Source organism: Prosopis cineraria, unplaced genomic scaffold (assembly GCF_029017545.1).
Source record: "Prosopis cineraria cultivar Desert tree isolate PC_DT_omini unplaced genomic scaffold, ASM2901754v1 PC1370, whole genome shotgun sequence".
NCBI lineage: Eukaryota > Viridiplantae > Streptophyta > Magnoliopsida > Fabales > Fabaceae > Prosopis > Prosopis cineraria.
In genome coordinates this window covers 15,433-31,501 of record NW_026556695.1, presented here as the reverse complement: position 1 = coordinate 31,501, position 16,069 = coordinate 15,433, and the positions used below count along the sequence as shown (strand labels likewise).

The window sequence follows — 16,069 nt, the reverse complement described above, 5'->3', positions numbered from 1 at the left end:
ACAACCATAGGACCGGACTTGCCGCAGAACACCATATCATGTTTATTTCATAAAAGCATAACAAAGGATTACAAAAATAACAACCATGTACCCTTAACACGTGCTGGACTACAAAACTAACAACCATATAGCCAGACTTATATGCATGATCATGTGCCAACCTTATATCCTCTTGTTACCTCCGACACAAAACCGGTGGCTATTACGTGGCTACGTCCTTCATAAACTAACCCAGCCTTCCACTTGTGAGGAGCTACTGGGCCAAGGTAAACTCATTCACTTATATAATCCAGTTTTCTTCAATACGAACAACTATAAGGTGTTGTACCCCTAATCTAGCCTCCTCATAAACCAATGGAGACTAGTTAGGTTCGAGTCTCTCATAAAATAAGTGGGATAGTCCCGAATCAACCATGGGATAAGGCCACCTCCCGATTCTAATGGTTGGTGCCACAGCTAATTCCTGATTCCAACAGTCACTATCAAATACCATATGGATTTCAACCAATCTACTTCTCTCCCTAGGCTCCCACCAATGATCATGCTATATACATGTTTTACATAATATGCATTTTGACAAATGATTCATAACACATGAACTCATATAACTTAATACTCCACAATTTAACACATAATATAACACAATTTTTCACCTATAGTAATAAATCACAATTAATTTTGCAAAACATCAAGGGTGGTAGAATCAAGGTTTTTTTTTTCAAAACCATTTCACAAATCAAGCACTTGCCAATATGCATCATGAATTTAACCCATAAATCACAGTTCACAAACACAATTAATATATAACTATAAAGATTAAGTTTTCCTCGGTTACCTCAAATCTTTGAGAAGTCAAAGGTTTGCCCTTCATTATAACAACTTCCTAAAGTTTCAACAAGCTCGAGTGGTGCCAAAAACAAACCTCTCTACATCCATACCATAAGAACATCATCATTATCTAACTTTTAAAGCTTTATCAACATAAAACTCCACATACACTATTTTTAACCAACTCATAATCACTGCCTATTCATGCCCAATGGGCTCACTAGGTTTTACTAATGTACATTATCATTAATGACATCTCAAACCACCATTAATGCACTTTAACTACTCCCAACTATCATATTTATGGCAATTTTTGGACAATAAATGCTCCCATGGGCTATCCAATTTTAAAATCATCAATGTAGTGTTCTAATACATTAGACAACTCCCTTTACACTCATTTTAACTAATGGACTCCTATGGATCGAAAATCTATCTTTCAACTCAAACCCTATTATAAATAATCAAAAATGAGGGAGAGAAAGGAAGAAGAAGGCACCATAATCATACCTTAGGTGTTTGGGAGCTTCAATCTAGCCTCAAGAGTACTCAATGTCGTACCTTAGCAGAACCAAAGTCAAGCTCTTCATTTCCTTCTTCTCTTTCTCTTCTGTTTTTACGCAGCACACAAACTGATTTATTAGAATTTTGGCCCTCCGCTGCGGCGCATGACACAGAGAGCCCGTTATATTTAAATTATCTCTGTGCGTCGCGGCGAACCAACCACACGCTGCAGCGTGTGGTACAGAGAATGGTTCTTCACTTTTCTTCCTCTTTCCTTGCCCAGATGGCCTGCCATCGATCTGAACCCACTTTTAGGGCTGAAATCACAACAATTATGCCAAGTTAAACCCTTCTCGCCACACACCTCATTAACTCACTAATTACCCTCATTAGGTTAATGAATCAGGGTTAAAATTTTACAGATGTTACATTGTACCTTAAGTCACAACCCTTGCACTCAAGTCATAACTCTTATACCTCAAACCAAAGCCTTACACTAAAGCCAAATCCCTTGTATCGAAGCCAAAACTCTTACAACCTAAGTCAAAATTCTTGCATCCTCTAGTTGTTGAGTTTACATATAATCCTTGATGATTACATGTAAATAAGAGGCGTTATTTTTTTTAGCAACACTTTTCGACTACCCTTCACCTGCCATCCGGCAAGTGCACTCTTACCTGTTGGACCTCCAGGCACCAAATTTTGTGCCTTTTTTTTAAAAAAATAATATAAAAGGATATTTTGATCATCTGTTCAAATTATTTAATGAATAAAATATTAACTTTAATCTTTCAAATACATTTGGTCTTTACAACCAATTTTACTTTTATCTAGATTCTTTTCATCAAATTTTTTAATAAAAAAATTGTTACTACCTCCTTTTTTAAATTAAACAAAAATCATGAAAAATTTCTTTCTTCTCTTTGCCTCCATCAAAACCGAGCAAAAAAACATTACCTCACCTCAAACCAATCACAGCCCTGGGATCGCGTTCCATAATTCACGGTCAAAATCTGAAACAAGTGCCTTGCACTGTTACAGTGGCGTCCTCGTTCACGCCAATTGGGCGAACAGCTTGGTTGGAACTGTGCCTGGGATCGTCTCTCCTGCAGGACGGGAAGGGAAAATTTCAATTTCCTCTAAATCAAACCAAAGCACCTGAACGTATTTTTATTCAAATTACGCGCAACATCCAGAAGCGGACGAGTACTGCTCGTCGATGCTAGCTTGGAGCGAGGGGGAATGTAAAATCCTAAGAATGCGATGAAGTTTTGCATTCGATGGGGAACAAAATTGCGCGCACGACGCAAGTTTCGGCTTCGGAGTATTATCTTCATGACCTGCCCTCCACCTACAATCTCGTCTTGAAGGAGGTTTTAGGTCGGGGCCGTTTCTTCAAGTCTATTCAGTGCAAGCATGATGAGGGTTTGGTTCTAGTCAAGGTCTATTTCAAGCGTGGTGACTTCATCGATCTCAAAGAGTACGAACGGCGTTTGAGTCAGATTAGAGACATTTTCCGTGGCATTGATCACCCCCACGTCTGGCCCTTTCAGGTCCTTTGCCAATAATTCCGCATTATTTCTTTTGTGATGCCCGAAAAGCTAGCGCTATACTCGGTAGCTGAACCAATTTAATCGAAAAGGAAAAACTGAAGTTCATAACTTCGCTGATTTCCCAAAGCAGAAAGCTTTACTTATTAGTATGTTTCAACTCGACCTCTCAATCGAGATTAAAACAAGCAGGGATGACTGAGATGCCGATCAATTAAACTTAAAATACCTAGTTTGTAAGTTTTGACTGTATCATTTTTAGCTTCAGCATATTGTAGTTCGAGGAAATTATCACAATATATTTGGCTGCTAAAAAAAAAAAAATGGTCTTTTTTTTGAACCCAAACAATGCGCTAACTATTTGTGGAAAAGTAAGATATCTAAGTGGGTGGAATTTATGCGTTTCCAAGATTCATAGAGGGACATTGTAGAAAAATTTGGTGCTCTTTTCCTGTAGTTTTTTTGGCATTTGGGTAGAGCAAGGTAGTTTAAATTTCTCACGTGGTAGTGTCACCTTGCAGTTTTGGCAGGAAACGGACAAAGCAGCATATCTCTTGAGGCAACATTTCTTTCATAATCTGCATGATCGACTCAGTACTCGACCTTTTCTCAGTCTTATTGAGAAGAAATGGTTGGCTTTTCAGGTCTTCTTCGCCCTTCCCGATTGCTAAAATTTCAAGTGTCTGACAATGTTGCTATTTGTTTGACAATATTTTCTTGGGTCAATTGCAGTTGCTTCTAGCCGTGAAACAGAGCCATGAGAAGGGAGTATGCCATGGTAAGTCTTGGTTTAATTGCAGACTAGTCTCTGATAATTTAGGAAGATAATCATAAAGGATATAGAGTGGTCAATTAGGTAATGGTTATTGTGGCCAAAAAAATACTTTATTCTGTTCCATAAGTCCGGAGCTACTGGCAATATTATTCCAAATATTTACTATGGTTTTTTGTCCTACATCTGAGCTAAAAAATTTTGCCTTTGTTTGGCGAGATGTTGATTTTTTCCCCCTTTTGGTGGCAAATTTTCATTTTACAGGTGATATTAAGTGCGAGAATGTTCTGATTACATCCTGGAATTGGCTTTACCTTGCGGACTTTGCATCCTTCAAGCCCACTCACATCCCATATGATGACCCCTCAGATTTTTCTTTTTTCTTTGACACTGGTGGAAGGAGGCTCTGTTATCTCGCACCTGAGGTCAGTTTTTTTCCCCTCTTCTATACTTATTTGCATTGCTTGCATTGATCTTTACTTTTGTCAATTCAGCAAGTGCCTAAGAATAAGGAATAAGTCCATGATCCCCCTTCTCTCTCTATTTAATTTTTATTATTTTTTGTCTATCATATGCCTACAAATTACATTTATCCTATTTTGAGAATTGAAAGGCAGGTGAATGTATTCTGTCCTAGTTTTAAAGTACTGATTCTGAATTTTTTTTTGGGGGGGGGGGTACATGAATTATTCTAATTTCTTTCAAAATTCATAGTACTCAGATAATGGCTTTTTGTTCATTTGAAGTAAAAACTTCCATGATCAAGGCAAAATGTTAGGTATTGACATATTGTTTCCAGCATGCCATTATGTGTGTGTTTCCGCTTTGATTTTCATAACTATCCTTCCTTCCTTAATATGATTATTTTATTACTATTCTTAATGTTTGTTTGGCTGTCAGAGATTTTATGAACATGGAGGGGAGATGCAGGTAGTACAAGATGCTTCATTAAAGCCATCTATGGATATATTTGCAGTTGGGTGAGTATTTTTTGCTGCAATAATTTTACTGTTAATCTTGAAGAACATGTTTTTGCTTTTCAGTCACCCTTATATTGTTGACTCATTATCTGGGGTGTTGTGGTGCAATGGTGTGCCATTGTAGTGAATTTGTAATGTCTTCGAATTTCGGCCCTCTAGGGTCTTCCAGTGAGGGTTAGATATCAAAAGCTATACAAAGCTAAAGGGCAAGTGAACAAGTTGAAGATGAAAAGCGTTGTGAAAGATCAAGGAGATTATGAGTCTTGGTCATGGTTCAAAGTTTTTTTTTTTTTTTTTTTTTGGGGGGGTGACTTTGTTATTTAGCCATATAATTCACAAATTTTTATTGCAGTCTTGCTAGAATGATCATTATCTATAATGAAATTGATTCAACCTGCCGTGAGAAAAAAACATATATCAAGGAACCCTTCTTAGACATGCCTTTTTCCGTGGTGAAAACACGCCTGTTGTTATGGAAAGTTCAATCTGTTGTGTAAGTTGGCGCCACTTGAAAATTTCACAATACGCTATATGGAAAATAAGATTGTCAAAACAAGCTACAACTAACAAGTATAAAACAAATTAAAATTAGAGTTTCTTATTCAAAGGAATTGCAAATATATCACTAAGATCCCTTATAAGTCTTAAACTGTTTCGTTGTATTTTGAAAGGTTTCAAAATGTAAAATAAAAATAGTATACAGTTGCTTTAGTATAATACGTATTGGTACTTGATTTATATTCTTATGGTTCTACCTTTTTTCTTTTATAATGGTTCGTTCTTGAAAATCTTGACTTGAACTTCCTTTACCTTTTCCTTTGAGAGAGGAGGGTGAGAAGAATTATGTTGGTGAAGTTGTTATGACAGATTGTCACCCGCGAATCAGTTTTTTAGGAGTGGTTATAACTAAGAGGTATCAATGTAAAATATAAAATATATAGCAAGTCACACTTTACATAAGTCATCAACATTGTGACTTACCTCAACCTTTGTGCAATGCACAAAATCTTGTCCCGCTGACTTTACGTACTATCTTGATCACTGTTTTCATTTTATTATGTTTCTCCTTTTATGAGGTTCACATATCTTTCTACTGCTTCAGGTGTGTAATCGCAGAACTTTTCCTTGAGGGACAACCACTATTTGAACTGTCTCAACTTCTTGCTTATCGCAGAGGACACTATGATACTAGCCAACATCTTGAGAAGGTATACTCTAACTTTGAGTAGGGGTGTGTGTGTGTGTCTCTATTCTCCCACTACAACCACACTCACAGAGGGGAAAAATCCACTGTACTGAGTATTTGTAGAATTTGCATGTCCTATGATTTTAGATACCAGATCCTGGAGTCCGTAAAATGATATTGCATATGATTCAATTAGAACCAGAGTCACGTTTTTCTGCTGAAAGCTACCTGAAGGAATTTGCAGCAGTTGTGTTCCCAACCTATTTCTCACCATTTTTGCATGATTTTTACCGCTGCTGGAGTCCCCTTCATTCAGATATGAAGGTACATGGCTGTACTGAAATATTTCAGTCCTTTATGATTTGATGCTTCCTGTAACTCACAAGTGATCTATACGTAGGTTTTACTATGTCAAAGTGCTTTCCAGGAGATACTTAAACAAATGATGAACAGTAGATCACCTGAGGAGGTGGCTGTTGCTTCTGGTGAGCTTCTGCGAGAGGGTGTTGGTAAAGAAAATGTCGATTTTATGAAGGACTCTTTGATAAAGAGAGATGAGATGGGAAACAGGTTAATTCCTGATCACTATGAGCTCCTTGGTGATATCAGTAGCCTACTGAGGGGTGCTAAAGATCATAACCATTTATCTGGTCCCAGGCACGTGATAGGAAATGCACCTAACTCTACCCTTTCTGAGAATCTAAAAAATTTGCAGTCTCCTGGTGAGCTCCTTCAAACTATCTCCAATGCATTCCGAGGAAATGATCATCCCTTTCTGAAGAACATTACAATGAATGATTTGAATTCATTGATGTCTGATTACGATAGTCAATCAGATACTTTTGGGATGCCTTTCTTACTGCTACCAAAGGATAGTATGAGATGTGAAGGCATGGTTTTGATTACTTCTTTGCTCTGTTCCTGCATTCGCAACATCAAGCTGCCTCACTTGAGGAGGGCAGCTGTGCTCTTGTTGAAGGCTTCTGCATTATATACTGATGATGAAGATCGTTTGCAGCGTGTTATCCCGTATGTTATTGCAATGCTTTCTGACCCATCTGCAATTGTGCGTTGTGCTGCTTTAGAGACTTTGTGTGATATTCTGCCCCTTGTCCGAGATTTTCCACCCAGTGATGCAAAGATATTTCCTGAATACATACTTCCAATGCTTTCTATGCTTCCTGATGATCCAGAGGAAAGTGTGAGGATATGTTATGTCAGTAATATAGCTAAGCTGGCACTTACTGCTTATGGATTCTTGATACGCTCTATAAGTTTGGGTGAGGCAGGTGTACTTGATGAATTGAGTTCACCACAGAAGTCATCAATATCATTTAGTCAGACTAGTGGAAAATTGCGAAGGATAAATGGTGATGTGCAACTTTTGCAGCTGAGGAAATCAATTGCTGAGGTTGTCCAAGAACTTGTTATGGGTCCGAAGCAAACACCAAATATTAGAAGAGCACTCCTTCAGGACATTGGGAAGTTGTGTTATTTCTTTGGTCAGAGGCATAGCAATGACTTTCTCTTACCCATTCTCCCTGCTTTCCTTAATGACCGGGATGAACAATTACGGTCTGTGTTCTATGAGAAGATTGTATATGTCTGCTTTTTTGTGGGCCAAAGAAGTGTAGAAGAATATCTTTTACCTTACATTGAGCAGGCTTTAAGTGACACAACAGAGGCTGTCGTTGTCAGAGCCTTAGATTGTTTGACCATTCTTTGCAAAAGTGGTTTCTTCAGGAAGAGGATACTGCTTGAAATGATAGAGCGTGCATTTCCTTTGCTGTGTTATCCTAGTGAATGGGTGCGCAGATCAGTGGTCTCATTCATTGCTGCTAGCAGTCAGAGCTTGGGTGCTGTAGATTCTTATGTTTATCTTGCTCCTGTTATACGACCCTTCCTCAGCAGACAACCTGTATCTCTAGCTTCTGTGAAGGCCCTTTTTTCATGTTTAAAGCCTCCTGTCTCAAGACAGGTTTTCCATGAAGTATTGGAGAACTCCAGGAGTTCAGACATGTTAGAAAGACAAAGAAAGATATGGTATAGTTCATCATCACAATCTAAACTATGGGAAATGGATTTACTGAGAAGAGGAATAGATGAGTTGGACTCATTGAAGAGCTGGCCTGACAAGCAACAAGGTGCTGGGGGTCAACAATCTAGTGGCACTGGCTTCCAACAGCCAGGGCTAACTGATTGTGATGAGGCTGACACAAAGTTGAGAAATATGGGGGCCTTCATGCATAATGATTGCAGTACGGTAGGACATCATGATCCCCAGTGCTCGGAGAAGTTACAGTTCTCTGGATTGATGTCACCTCAGGTTAGTTGTAGCAGTTTGCCATATGAGAAGTCATCAAATAGCATACCTTTGTATTCTTTCAGCATGGACAGGCGGGCAGCAGGAATTCCTCCTGCAGCATCTGATTCTCCACTACAAATGAATTCTCTAGGTATCAGTTCATCCACCATGCCTTGGGTTAGTCCAGTTAGCAAGTCCTTTAATTTGGCTAGTTCAGTTCCAGCCCCAAAGTTTGTTTCAGGTTCTTTTAGCATCAGCAGTGGTTCTAAACATTTCTATCGAGTGGTGCATGAACCAGATGGTAGGGAAAATGAGACAGCCTATATTAATAGCAAAATTCAAGATGTGGGATTATCCACTGATAGCAAAGGTAGTTCAATCTCGCTTGAAGATGCAACCAACCAAACGGATGCATCGGGATTTCCATCTTTTGCTCGCACATCCATTCCTGATCCTGGTTGGAGGCCCCGTGGAGTTTTGGTTGCACACCTCCAAGAGCACCGTTCGTCTGTGAATGACATAGCAATTTCTACCGATCATAGCTTCTTTGTGAGCACATCTGATGACTCTATGGTCAAGATATGGGATTCTAGGAAGCTGGAAAAGGATATTTCATTCAGGTCAAGGCTAACTTATCATTTGGATGGAAGCAGAGCGCTATGTGCAACAATGCTTAGGGGTTCTGCACAAGTAGTAGTTGGAGCATGTGATGGATTAATTCATATGTTTTCTGTTGATCATATCTCTAGGGGTCTAGGAAATGTTGTTGAGAAGTATTCTGGTGTTGCTGACATCACAAAGAAGGATATAAAGGAAGGCGCCATTCTCAACCTATTGAACTACCCTGTGGATGCTTATACCATCATGTTTAGCACTCAGAACTGTGGTATTCATCTGTGGGATACTAGGTCAAGTTCCAGTTCATGGACTCGTAAAGTTACTCCTGAGGAGGGTTATATTACTTCTCTGGTAGTAGGGTCTTGTGGTAATTGGTTTGTATCAGGGTCATCCAGGGGCGTGCTTACTCTTTGGGATCTGAGATTTCTGATACCTGTGAACTCTTGGCAGTATTCCCTTGCTTTCCCTATAGAAAAGATGTGTCTCTTCCTTCCTCCTTCAAATGCCCCTTTATCTTCGACTGTGAGGCCCCTTGTTTATGTGGCTGCAGGTAGCAATGAAGTTTCTCTTTGGAATGCAGAGAATGGTAGCTGCCACCAGGTATGTACGTGGCTACTGTTTTATGGTTGCTTGTAGATTGTAAAAGCAATGTGCTGTAGAACAAATCCAGCCCCAACAGAACAGATATATACCTGGAGTGTTCAAATTTCTTTTCATTGAACGGATGGATCATTCTCTGTTGAAGTCTTTTTCTATCGCATGAGTACTCCAGATTGCTTTTGTGATGACTCAATTTAATAATGCTTGGAAGATTGACCAGTATTCTGATTGTTTTTCACTGTAGCAAATCATCTTATATTTGCCTTATCATTTATAACCATATCCTGATCATTGACTTATTATAATTTCTTCCTCCAGGTATTGAAAGTGACCAACTATGACAGTGATGCAGAAAAGTCTGAAATGCCTTGGGCCTTGGCTAGACCTTCTAACAAGGGAACTTCTAAGTCAGATTTGAGGCGAAACGTCAATCCCAAGTATAGAGTTGATGAACTAAATGAACCTCCTCCCCGTCTTCATGGCATTCGTTCATTGCTTCCCTTGCCAGGGGGTGATTTATTGACTGGGGGCACTGACTTGAAGATACGTCGATGGAATCACTACAGGTTTTGTTTTGAAATTCATTTTTGGTCCACGTCCACCTGTCTTGCTTCAGATGTGATAATGACCTGACTGCATATATCTATGTATTCTGTTGCAGTCCTGACAAAAGTTACTGTATATGTGGACCTGACTTGAAAGGAGTAGGGCATGATGATTTGTATGAAACAAAATCTAGTTTTGGCGTGCAAGTTGTACAGGTAATTCATGTTTCCACATAATTTTGTATTCCAACAATTTATTGGGCGGGTTGTTTTTCCTTGTTTGAGGAGGTGATATTCTCATTCAGCAAAGGTACAGTGGATGCATCTTTGGTTCCTACTGGTTGAATTAAAATATAATTTTTTTTAGTGTAACTTTAGCCGGCGCGAAACCCCATTAGTATGCTTCAGGTTGATTAAGGTCCACCATTCTTATCTTTATGGCTCCTGAAACGTAAAGTGGCTCTTGTTCCAATCACAATGAAATTTGCAGACCAAACTGTGCTTTTATGAACATACGCGAGAAGAATTAGTTTGCTTTAATGCTCTTCTTGACACCAGTATATAGTGATCTTATGGAGTGGCCATCTTTTCATCCTACTCTTTTATGTTCCTTTTTTTTTAAAAAAAAAATTCCTCAAGTGTGGAATTGATTTTGAAACACTGCAAAACTTCTATGCCCGACTGGTTAGCTGGAATCTCATCATTCTCCATCCATGTTCTTGCTGAATTCCTTGACTTTTAATGGTCAAATTGCTCACTGTCGTGTATTTTCATGCATTTAACTTTTGCCCCTTCTAAACTGCTTTTCCTCACTGTTCATTTGTCTATTGAGGGTATTCTTATCTCCTACTAATTTATTATATAAGCATCTGATATTCTACATACTACACATAAGCGGCTGCGATTGAACTTTCTGCTCTTTTAAACAGGAGACAAAGAGACGTCCTCTTTCAAACAAGTTGACAGCAAAGGCAGTTGTCACGGCTGCTGCCACTGATCCTGCAGGTTGCCACCGTGATTCTATCCTTTCTCTGGCTTCTGTTAAGTTAAACCAGAGACTCTTGTTATCAAGTAGCAGAGATGGTGCTATCAAGGTTTGGAAGTAGCCAAACTCAATTCGGGATGGTTGTACGTAGGCAGTGTCAACTCTAGTGGTTAAAATTGTACATAAGTTATAGGAGCTAACGCATTTAGTGGATGTTCAAGCTGCTCTTAATGCTATCTGGGATCTCAAAGTCCCTTGATCTGTAGAGAAGGTATTATACAGGGGAGTTGAATTAAGTCTAGTTTCTCGAAGCGTAGGAATATTAAGCATCTGGATATGTATTATGGGCATGTTGGCCCCGGTCTTCGAGTTTGGTTTTTTTCATTCGGCATATTCTCTGTTGCCTTTGTATTACGAATAGTAATGATGACAAAGTGTAGTTTCATTCAATATGCATGCAAACCTTTGCGGTTTTATTGAAAATGCTTGAACAAGAGTATTTCAATGGTAAAACATCACAGGAGAAATTGATTTTGAATTGAGCACAATAATTGAAATGTCGAGGTTCATGTTAATTTTTTGGTACAACGGGTCCCATGAAGGGATCAATCATTGGAAATTTACCAAAAAATTGGTGTCAATGGGCAAAGACCTGATTGGCTGATTCATGAAGGTTTTCCCCAAGTTATTTTTGTGCGTGACTGACAGAGGCAATGACAGCTGGAAGGTTGATGCAGCTTGAGTAATCCAATATCCAATTTGATGTTGAAGTTTCTGGCCCCCCCTAAAAAAAAAAAAAAAAATTTGATGTTGAAGTTGCAACTTCTTGGATTCATGCGGTCACGGGTCCCTTACATTAGTTGTCTCTTTGTGTGGCTTTCCAACGAAAACTTATAATTACGTTTTGCTTTCATAGAATTTGGAATAAAATTTATGGATCTTATCTATACTTTCGCACGTGTTATTTCTTAATATGATTAAAATAGTTTGCCACTTTCTTGGCATCATTTAAACAATGAAAGTATTACCGTTAGTTTTTAAAAAAATAAAAGAATTTCGGAATGTAAGAGACAAAACTAGATATCAAATAAATAAATAAATAAATCAAAACACAAGCAAAGATCTTACGGATACTACTGCGCTCTTCTATGTGTATGTCCCGAGTAGAGTTTGGAATTTATAACACAAAAGATAAAGAAAATTATGACATAAATGCAAGGATTCATGGCAAAACAAATTCAAAAATAGCAGTACAGTATCTGTACCTTCATTGACCTCACCGTCTCTACTGGCTTGCATACAATTTTTCAGCAAAGTAGTACTTTTTGACCATTTGTCCTAATACAAGTTTATCGCATCGCTCGAGTCATGACTCTGCCGAGTCCTCTTGAAGACCTTACATAACTTCTCTGACTCAGCATCTCGGTTAAATATGTTGCTGGGAATTAATCTGGACCGTTGAAGTTGCTCAGATAGATAACATCAATCAACTCATTGCAAGAAGGAATCTCACCACATCTTAAGACGGTCCAATGGTTGAACGCTCATGATTGAAGAAAGCGGTTGTTGATATATTTAATGGAAAGCAGAGTTGCACAGCCCAAACCCAAGTTAGTATGAGTATCCCCCTCAAGAATATTTTCACGATCACACACAAACAGAAAGAGGTGGACTCACGGGCTGCAACCAAACAAGAAGAAAAGAAAAGTTGCCAAAGGTTTTTAAAAAGACAATTTATTAAGCAAAAAGTGCAGCCTGTCCCTGTGGCCTAGATTCTTCATCTCCCTCTCTCTCTCTCTCTAATGGAACCGCCCGTGAAGGGTACTGAGTCTGTCATTGGTTCTATGGTTCACCCTCGAGTACCAACTAACCTGTGTGTATAAAAACCATGATGCAGGCCTAGTACTATAATCATTCATCAGTTTATCACCCAACTTCTAAGCAACTTCATCTTCCTCTCACGCTCTCTCTTGAGAATGTCAAATCTGCATTACATGTCCAAACTTTTGCTGTTTCTTGTTCTTCTTCTGATGCAAAATCCAAGCACAACGCTGTGCCATACAAAGGGATTGCGACCAAGGCGTTCTCCTGTGACTTCATCGACGACCAACATGAGCCGAATCCAATTCTCAGAACAGCAATTCCTGAAATGGATCAAGTTCGTCGGTGGCCTCAGACACTCTGTTTTCGGGATAGCCAAAAACAAGCTTTTTCCCTCTTACACTCTGCACGTCTCCAAGAAGCCGTCTTCAGGACAATTTTCGTCAATTCAAGGCGCAATCGATTCACTTCCGTTCCTCAATCTTGTGAGAGTCGTCATAAAGGTCCACGCAGGGGTTTACACGTCAGTACAAGTGCTGCATTCTCTGCTTTCCTTCTGTTTCGAATTTTACAAATTAAAAGAAAGCTCATTCCTTCTTCTTCGTCTTCTTCGTTTTTTTTTCAGGGAGAAAGTGAATATTCCTCCTATGAAATCCTTCATAACCATACAAGGAGCAGGAGCAGACAAAACCATAGTTCAATGGGGAGACACAGCTCAAACAAAAGGGCCAGATGGGAAGCCACTGGGAACCTACGGATCAGCAACATTTGCTGTAAATGCGCCATATTTCATCGCCAAGAACATCACATTCAAAGTATTGAAACAAGTCCCCTTTTCCCCTTGTCTCAAATCTCAAAACCTATAATCTTCGTCTGTTTCTGGGGAACCAAACACGGTGTAACCTTGTGAATGCAGAACACGGCCCCAATTCCCGCACCAGGAGCAGTGGGGAAGCAAGCAGTGGCATTGAGAATATCAGCAGACACAGCAACATTTGTAGCATGTAAATTCTTAGGAGCACAAGACACACTGTATGATCATGTGGGAAGGCACTACTATAAAGACTGCTACATCGAAGGCTCAGTAGATTTCATATTCGGGGACGGCCTGTCTCTGTTCGAGGTGAGTAAGAGTTAGAGGATACTGTTGTGGCATGCATTGCATGTTTGCATGTTTGCATGTGAGTGGGGTGTAGCAGGGATGAATGGAAGATGATGGATGTGGTGTTGTGTTGCACTTGCAGAGATGTCACGTGCATGCGATAGCGCAGAACATAGGGGCCTTAACAGCACAGGGAAGGAACAGCATATTGGAGGACACAGGATTCTCGTTCGTGCACTGCAAGGTCACGGGTTCAGGGGCACTGTACCTGGGGAGGGCATGGGGTCCTTTCTCTCGCGTGGTCTTCGCTTACACCAATATGGACAACATCATCATTCCCAAAGGCTGGTACAACTGGGGCGACCCTAGCCGTGAAATGTATGTTCTCTTCTCTTCCTTCTTTTCTCTCTTCTCAATTTGGACCCAAAACCAGAGGGCAACAATAAGGTGACTTGGGCCGAGTGAGGATATTTTCAAGGCCTCTGTTTTGTTATCTGGCTTTATATTTGTTTTTATCTCCCCAACTTGTGCATGACAATATTACATAACAAACAACATCAAGTCCGTGGACTTATCATAATTTATAAATAACTTTTAATAATATAAGATTTAGAGATAATATAATTTTTAGTCCATAAATTTCTTCTTAATTATCAAGTTAGTTTTCAAAATTTGACTCATTACAACTCCGTTCTTATAAATAAATCAGATTGATTGAATTGTTTGAGTCGAAACTTAAAGATTAAATTAATAATTAAAATAATTCAACAACTAAAAGTTATATCTCTCCTAAAAATTATACCGATGATTAAGTGGTTGTTAAAATTTGCCATATAGAGTCTAATCTCGTCAAAATAGCTGTCATTAAAAAAAAAAAAGTGAGCTAAATCTGGTTAAAAACTGAGGTGTGTGTTTTAAACCTAGGGTGGTAATCTAAAAAGGAGACAAGCATGCAATGTTGATAGGGATAAGGGGATGAGCGAGAAGGGTTTGGAAAGAGACTTAGCCACCTAATCCCATTGATTAGATATGTTAATTGGTATAATTAGAGGTTAGGTAATGCATGTGGGAGAGTTTTGTTTGATTGTGATGTTTGCTGTGAGTGAACAGGACTGTGTTCTATGGACAGTACAAGTGCACAGGACCAGGAGCCAGATTTGCAGGCAGAGTTGCTTGGTCAAGAGAGCTCACTGATGAGGAAGCTAGGCCTTTTATTTCACTTAGCTTCATTGACGGCTTCGAATGGATCAAATTGTAGAACTTCATCACATACTGACTCTTTCTTTTATTGCTTTTCTCTTTCAAGTTTGATTTCTTCTTGTGTGACAATTTTTTTTCCTATTTATAAATAAATATAAATATATCACAATTTGATTCTGGCTTGCATCCAATCTCTGTTTCATTATTATAATGAAAATACCGCCCCTTGAGCTACTTTTTGAGTGTAATGGGAAAATTCACTAGCTGTGAGAAAAAAACTGTACAAGTTCCAGAAAGAAATATTAAAAAGCAAAACTTAGAAAATTATATCAAACATGAATAAGTAAAAAAACATTTTAAACTGTGATTAACAATAGCACTAATCTTGAAAAGAATATTAGTAGGGATAAAAACTTTATCAGTGTAAATGCGTTTATTCCTTATATTTCAAAATTTCCAACAAGTAATACTTAACCCAACCTTTCAAGAAATATCTAGTTGAGAATTATACAAACACTTTATGAACCAAGATTGTAAATCTTTGCCAAAAAAATCAGTGCAAATGTTGGAAGTATTTTTCCAAACAGGTGTAACAAAAAGACAATCTTTGAGGGCATGATTGATATTTTCAACATTAGAATTGCATAAAGAGCAATATTGAGTCAAGGTTATCTTTCTTCTTTGTTGTTCCGAATTAGTAAGGAGTTTACCCTTAAGCATTAACCAAATAAAAACACAGACCCTTTGAGCTATCAGTAGCTTCTACACTTTAGAATAGGTTTTGTTAGTTGGATTTCAATGATTGAATTGAGTTGCGATATAGGTTGATTTGACAATAAATTTGCCAATATCAATAAGATTCCAAGAGCAGTATAATCTCATAAGTTAGAACTCCATGCATTTGGTGTTATACGTGAGCGCATGAGCGTTTGAGGATTTGGGTCCAAGTTTAATCACACAAAGCTAAATACACACGTGCACACGTCCTAAAATCAATTTTTTTTGTAGTTCAAAATTCATAAATAGGGAGTCCATCTTAAGTAGAGCCGGTAATTCGGGCCGAGCCCGACGGG

At 38.7% G+C, this 16,069-nt stretch overlaps 2 protein-coding genes across 2 annotated transcripts; both read left to right on the top strand.

Moving 5' to 3' along the window:
• Positions 1–2,390: 2,390 nt before the first annotated feature.
• LOC129299968 (serine/threonine-protein kinase VPS15-like) lies at positions 2,391–11,323 on the top strand. Its single transcript, XM_054938468.1, has 11 exons — positions 2,391–2,885; positions 3,404–3,526; positions 3,615–3,660; positions 3,919–4,079; positions 4,555–4,634; positions 5,737–5,842; positions 5,968–6,144; positions 6,221–9,343; positions 9,662–9,909; positions 10,005–10,104; positions 10,818–11,323. The coding sequence occupies exons 1-11, from the start codon at positions 2,613–2,615 to the stop codon at positions 10,992–10,994; spliced, it is 4,614 nt and encodes a 1,537-aa protein (XP_054794443.1). The 5' UTR covers positions 2,391–2,612; the 3' UTR covers positions 10,995–11,323.
• A 1,345-nt stretch (positions 11,324–12,668) lies between these two features.
• Positions 12,669–15,187, top strand: LOC129299969 (probable pectinesterase 53). The gene is made up of 5 exons (XM_054938469.1): positions 12,669–13,217; positions 13,320–13,509; positions 13,611–13,817; positions 13,939–14,174; positions 14,907–15,187. The coding sequence occupies exons 1-5, from the start codon at positions 12,850–12,852 to the stop codon at positions 15,052–15,054; spliced, it is 1,149 nt and encodes a 382-aa protein (XP_054794444.1). The 5' UTR covers positions 12,669–12,849; the 3' UTR covers positions 15,055–15,187.
• Positions 15,188–16,069: the final 882 nt, after the last annotated feature.